The 6629-nt window shown below is 36.7% G+C and overlaps 1 protein-coding gene across 1 annotated transcript; it reads right to left on the bottom strand.

Moving 5' to 3' along the window:
• Positions 1 to 4045: 4045 nt before the first annotated feature.
• Positions 4046 to 6375, bottom strand: LOC145088087 (protein kinase G11A-like). Its single transcript, XM_079026293.1, has 2 exons — positions 5665 to 6375; positions 4046 to 4973 (listed from the first exon to the last, which is right to left on the bottom strand). Exons 1-2 carry the CDS (start codon positions 6195 to 6197, stop codon positions 4178 to 4180), a joined length of 1329 nt encoding a protein of 442 aa, XP_078882419.1. The 5' UTR covers positions 6198 to 6375; the 3' UTR covers positions 4046 to 4177.
• Positions 6376 to 6629: the final 254 nt, after the last annotated feature.

The following is a 6629-nucleotide window of genomic DNA, read 5'->3' as shown; positions in this document are numbered from 1 at the left end:
GTAAGATGTATATCTTTATGTGATTATATGTTATTGGAATATATGACAATATTGTCTTAGTTTGTAGACATACATCAGTTAAAAAATGGATTTTTTATAGACAAAGCATAGAAATAACAATTTGTTACAATCAAAGTACACCTATTACATACAAACATTTGTGTAAACTATGTAAGTATAGTTTATGTACATTACCACTTTTACCCTTGTTTTGATAAACTATAATAGGTATAGTTTATGATTCATCACATAACACACTCATACAAAAAGGGTACATTCATACAAAAAGGTTTTACATTCACGCACACCACACGTAAACTTGTTAACTTAAATTGTGAGACATTCTCTTTCCGTACGTCCGAGTGCGGGATCTAAATTCCTGGTAGTTATATCCAGAGTCTCTTGTAAGGAGAACATGATAGTTGTGTATAGATCTATATTGGGTTAGACACCCCACACCTGAGTTGCATGCAACAGCTAGAGCGGCAGGTCTGTGGTGACAAATGTCATATCAGTTTCCCGACACCTGAGAAACGTCGTGGCAGGTTCATTCAGTCATAGTATGGTTATAGCGACTCACTTAGGAAGTTAAAAACTCATAAAGTTTACGGGAATTTTTATAATTAAAAAGGGTTTTATGTCAATTTAAAACCATGGTTATATCATTAAGTATGGAAAATACTTGTCATTCTTGTTTCTGCGATTTAGGACCACATAACTTTATAAAGGAAAATATTGGATTTTTCTGGAACAAACACTACTTTTACAAGAAAAAGCTTTTCATAAACCGTCTACAAATGCTTATGAGCTCACCAACCTTTGTGTTGACACTTTTTCAAACAACTTGTATTCTCAGGAAATCACTAAACAGGAAATCAAGTGCATTTTGAGGATGGGACGCTAAGGCGTCATACATTTCATATTTTGTCAACATATTGTAATTGATTTTGAAACGTGTAATTCATACAATGGTGTAACTCTTTCAATTATATATATGTTGGTTGCGTTTACTTTCATCACTATTGCCATTGTTGTTATGATACTATACATGAAGTCCTCCACCCCCAGACGTTTCCGCCATCCTTGGTTTGGGGGTGTGACAAGGATCTTGTTGGATTAGTGTCTAAGTCCATAACTATTTTGGTATGTACTTGACCCGATGGTGCATGGTCCTTTTGGGTTGCTTTCACCAAAGCAACTTGATAGGATGAATTATGGAGATAGATGATTAATTATGATTTATTAATATATTATGGGAATAATATATTAAAGAAGAAATCATATTGTTTAATTAATATTAGTCAAGAATTAATAAGAATTAGCTTTGTGGCTAAAAGACATTAATTAAATAAAGGGGACTAGAACTGTCAATTATGTGATAGTTGAATATTGGGCTAATGGACTCCATAGAGGATGGAGTGGACGAATTCTATGGGGAAACCCATTAGAAATCGTCCAAGGCCTCTAAGGAGGGAGTCCATGGGTTGCTTAGGGCCTAAGCAATCAAATTAGGGTTTCCTTGTTAGATAACCCTAATAGCCTCACTATTTAAGGACCCCTAGGGCACTAAAAACGTGGTGAACTGATTCCTTAGGGTTTCTACACGTTTTTGGGGTGCCTCTTCTCTTATCATTCTTCATCCTCTTGCTCTTGGTGTTTGTGAGCCATTAGAGGAATGACACTTGTGACTCTAAGCTTTCTAAAGCCATTACAAGGAGGATTTGAGATTGTTATTGCTACATAACAATCAAGGTATGATCTAAACCCCATTCTTATGTTAATATGATTAATTGTATGCTAGATCTAGGGTTTAAAGTCTTGGATGAATTGCATGTACAAGAGAGAAGCCTAGATCCAAGCATTAGGATTTGCATGAGCACATAGGATGTTCTTATGGCTAAAACCCATCAGATCTGGCTCATGGAAATTGTATGTAAGACCAGAGTATGGCCCCGACATTTATATGTAGTTTTCTTTGTGATGCTTGAATGGAAGACCAGGATGTGGCTCTTGAAACTTGTATGTAAGACCATGTTTTGGCTCCCACTGTTGCAAGGAAACACCTTGATTTGGCTTATGGTTGATAGTGACAGAAGACTATGGACAGGCCCATAGCATTCCTTATCCTATGTAGGGTATGTGGTATTTTAGGGAACTCACTAAGCTTTATGCTTACGGTTTTGTAGTTTAAATATTTTTAGGTACTTCCAGTCCAAAGGGAAGGGCCCGACTTAACTGCACAACATCCTTTGATGACTTTTTCCACATTAATTATTATTGTTTTACTCTGATGTTTGAGGGATACATTTTACTATGATTAGTTTTGAAACAAATGTTTGTATGGATTTGATGGTTTAGAAATGAAATTTTTTGTTGGTATTTTAGGACATTACAAACTATGGACGCGACTTCATGAGATAATGCGATTTAGCACTTCACATAGTTGATGGGAGCTGAGAAGCTTTTATTTTTATCGATTCATTGGAAGGACATGGAAACTTCTACACTTAGCACTGCACACGGTCACTCAAGTCGGTTGGACCGACATGGAAACTTCTAAACTTCACACAGCCGTTGGGAGAAGAGATACTTTTAATTTTTTATCGATTCGATTGGACCAAAATGGAAGATTGCTTAGAGTGGGAGTTCTAAACTCCCAATGGATCGAGTTGTGCTTTGCGATTTGAAATTATGTGTTTTCAAAGGTGCCTGACCGATTTATGTGGGATTTAGTTGTGCATGGCATTTTCTCGATGTCTTCTACTAGGAGGCTTCTTGATTCTTTCTTTTTGGATGGTTCTAGTATTGGCACTGGATGGAATACTTTAATTCCCATAAACGTTAATGATCTAATTTGGAGAATCATGAGGGACATAATTCCTACCCGTTTAAACCTAAGGGTCGGATAAAGGAATTGATCTAGACTCTTCGCAATGTGGTATTTGTTTTCAAATAGGTGAATCCACAAAGCAAATTTTTTTCATCTCGTAGCCTTTTGTTGCCGATTTGGAGTAAGATTTCTATATGGTGGAATGTAAATATCCCTCTTGATCTATCAATTTCTTCCTTTTTGAGTTAGGTTGATTCTCTAGCTCTATACAAGAAGAACAAGATGAGATTTGATGTGGTTGTTGCTACTACGTTTTGGGTGATATGGAGTTTTCGCAATAAACTCTTATTTGGAACGGTCAAGCCTATAAAAGATGAGATTTTTGTTGATATATGCTATTTTCCTATTTTTGGATTTCTAATAGATGTAGGAAAAATATTTTTTTGGGATAGTTAGTTGATTTCCACTACTACGACTTGAAGTTTTTGTATTTTTTGTTCTAGTTTCTTGTTAGATAGTTTTTAATTTCATTGTCGTTTCAAAAAAAAGTTGTTGCAGATAGATATCAACTTGATATGATAAGGTCGTCCTCGTTACAAGTTCGGATTTTTTGGAGTATCCTAAGGTTTTTGGGACTATAAATACAACTCTCCTAGGAGTTGTATACCACACCAAAATTTGCAACCTTCATTTGCTATCCTCTCTTCCTCTATGATTTTGCAACTGCAAATTCCGGTTTTCTTTCGCTTTCCGATTAATCGCTTTGCATTTATCGTTTCTTCATAGCAATTGGAACGAAAGATATTTTGCATCAAATCATGAGTTTTATATTGGAGCTTACAACCTTAGGCAATGTAAAAATCTTTAGGATAAGAGCTTCTTTTGTGCAATCGTTTACCAGTCAAGATCTGAAAACTTAAGGTTGGTTTTAATTTATTGTTCTGTTTTTAATTCATTCTATAACAAGACAATCTTCTTCTATTTTTTTTACTGAGATCTTATCATAAAGGATCAATATAGTTTTATGGACTAAACTTGATAATTAATAATAATTAATTCAACATTATGTCTATTTGAAGTTGAAACTCGTCTTAACAATTTTTTCTCTCATTTATCCATAAAACACTTTGCTTTCTCCTTAATATGCTCTCCATCATATAAGAACCTGAATACACTTACCCGTGATTACCGGTGATTTACCAATTTTAGGTGCAATGATGAAAATATCTATCTACACCATCACAATGCGATTTTCATGAATTCGTACACTTAAGAGTAAAATAACTAATTAACTATAAAGCCAAAAAATTAAAAAGAAGAGCCGCAAATCATGGTAATGTTTCATGACTAATAATAGTCTATATGGTCATCACAATGATCATTTTGTGCAACAAAATCTCGGAAAGAGACAGGTCGAGGAACGTAGGGAGGTGAAGCCCCGCGTAGAAGTGCCCAATTTACTCCATTGAAGAATGGGTGGTTCTTGATGGAAGGTGCACCTTTCATGGACCCCATTCGCTTTGTAGGCTCCTTGATCAGGAGCTTCGTGATCAAATCCTTCATAGCCGACGATGACGCAGGCTCTTTAGGGAAGTGAAGCCCTCTAGCTAAAATGCTGGTAAGAGTAAACTCATTGTCACCTCCCCTAAACGGTGTCACTCCATAGAACAACTCATAAATAAATATCCCTAAAGTCCACCAATCTACTGCATTACCGTGGCCTTCACCGGAAACAACCTCTGGTGCTAAGTACTCGTGAGTGCCAACAAAGGACATTGATCGAGCCTCAACTGGCTCAGCCATGATGTCGAAGGGTGGTCGATGGTTACTGGGTTGTGGTCTCCGTTTCTGCTTGGGGTGAAAACACGAGAGTACTTTTGGCATGCTACAACGAGGAAGGATGAATGGGGATAATGAGCCCTTGGTGCACAGGGTCGTTGATGGGCTACTTATGGATAGCTGGTCTTGACCTTGAACAAGTTTAGGGGTGGTGGAATCTTCGCATTTTAGGCATAAATCGAAGTCAGTCAGCATTATGTGACCATCTGATCTTACGAGAACGTTTTCAGGCTTTAGATCTCGATAGATTATGCCCATCATGTGAAGGTATTCTAGGGCAACCACAATTTCTGATGCATAAAACCTGCATGCATGCGTCAACTTTTACTTCAATATGGTTTTAAACTATTATCACATATATAATATTAAATACAAATGTTTCGTGTTTTGAAATATGCATTTTACATGATTTGTGGAGTGTTTTAAAATATGGATGTTACATGATTTTTGCATTGTGTATTGAGACGACGTTTGGCATGAAGATCAAACTGATTAATTTTAAGAGTAATATATTAGATATGATTATAAACCTGTATTAAAATATTATATAATATTTTATAATAAAACAATTTAATAGATTATATAGGCTTATATAATTACATAGTGAATGACTTTGTCTTTTAATTCATGTTCGATGCATTCGATGTAACGCAATTACCATTTTTAGATGAATGATTGAAATTCAGATCTCTAAATTTATTAAACATTCTGTTCAAAGTCAAAATCTCAGGAAAAAAAAACAAAATTTACAATAATTTTCATCTGATGATGCTTATATAGTTGTAAATTTGTTTAGTGGTGAAATTTTAAACTAAAACTACATAATCTTATCAGATTGATACAAATCTTAAATTTATAATTGTTTTGATCATTTGAAAGAGATAATATATAACATGTAATTAATGGATTATATTTTGTATGTTTTATAATTATAGGTGTTTGTTTATTAAGTCGAGATGAGTGGGAATGGAGAGCGTTGATTTATATATACTCACCGGACGGCGGCTTCATCAAATCTCCTATCGGGTTGTCGTTGACGGAGAATATGCAGATCGCCACCGGGACAGAATTCGGTCAACAAGCAAGACCACCGATCAACTTCCAAACTGGCATACAGTGATGGCAAAAATGGGTGATCCAACATTTGCAGTATTTCCAATTCTATCCTTGCCCTACCCTCTTTCTCCCTGCTCATCAACTCTTCCTTATCCATCACCTTCGCCGCCAACATGCATCCCTCGGCGCACTTTAGCTCCACCAAGTACACACTCCCGATATCGCCACTCCCTAGCCTTTGTACGAATCTCATTTCATCAAGACTGAGAGTATCACCATTGGCCTTCACCAGCCGGCGTATGGTATCCTTGGTGGTGGTGGAGGGTAGTGGGGTATGGCGGGAGGAAGAAGAGCAGCTCAAGTTGGCGATCGGAGATTCGCTTCTTGAGCTTGTGCTCAGCTTCAAGAGATCGGTGGTGGTGGAGAAGGAGCCAAGACTACGAGCACTAGGGCTGTTGTCATCTATAGGCATTTGCAAAAGCAGCAACCACGGTGGTGGTGGTGGTGGTGATGGAGATTTTGAGGGTGGTTGTGAAGACCAAGAAAGTTGAATTTATGAAGGGTGGTGGTGAGATGGATCATCGACGTCGGCCGGCAGATGAGGGCCATGTCAAAGGTCCGGCTATTTACAAGAACCAAAGGATCCAGACACTCACTTATGGCCCAAAGAGCTGGATACCGTTGTATTATTAAATTTCACGTAATTCTTTTATCCAGAGTTTAGATTACTAAGTCTAGAACGACACTTTTATCACGACTTACAAATTATTCAATGAGAAATGTAAGTTATCTTGTCCTTAGCAATTTTGATTCTGTGAGACCCATAAATATTAAAGAAACTTGGTTTTCGTTTTATTAAAGTGGTCTTATTCCTACTTGAATCTATCAACATACATTCAGTCAG

The sequence above is a fragment of the Lactuca serriola genome, chromosome 2 (assembly GCF_051521515.1).
Source record: "Lactuca serriola cultivar US96UC23 chromosome 2, Lser_US96UC23_V15, whole genome shotgun sequence".
NCBI classification, from domain to species: Eukaryota; Viridiplantae; Streptophyta; class Magnoliopsida; order Asterales; family Asteraceae; genus Lactuca; species Lactuca serriola.
This window is presented reverse-complemented; position numbering and strand designations above follow the sequence as displayed.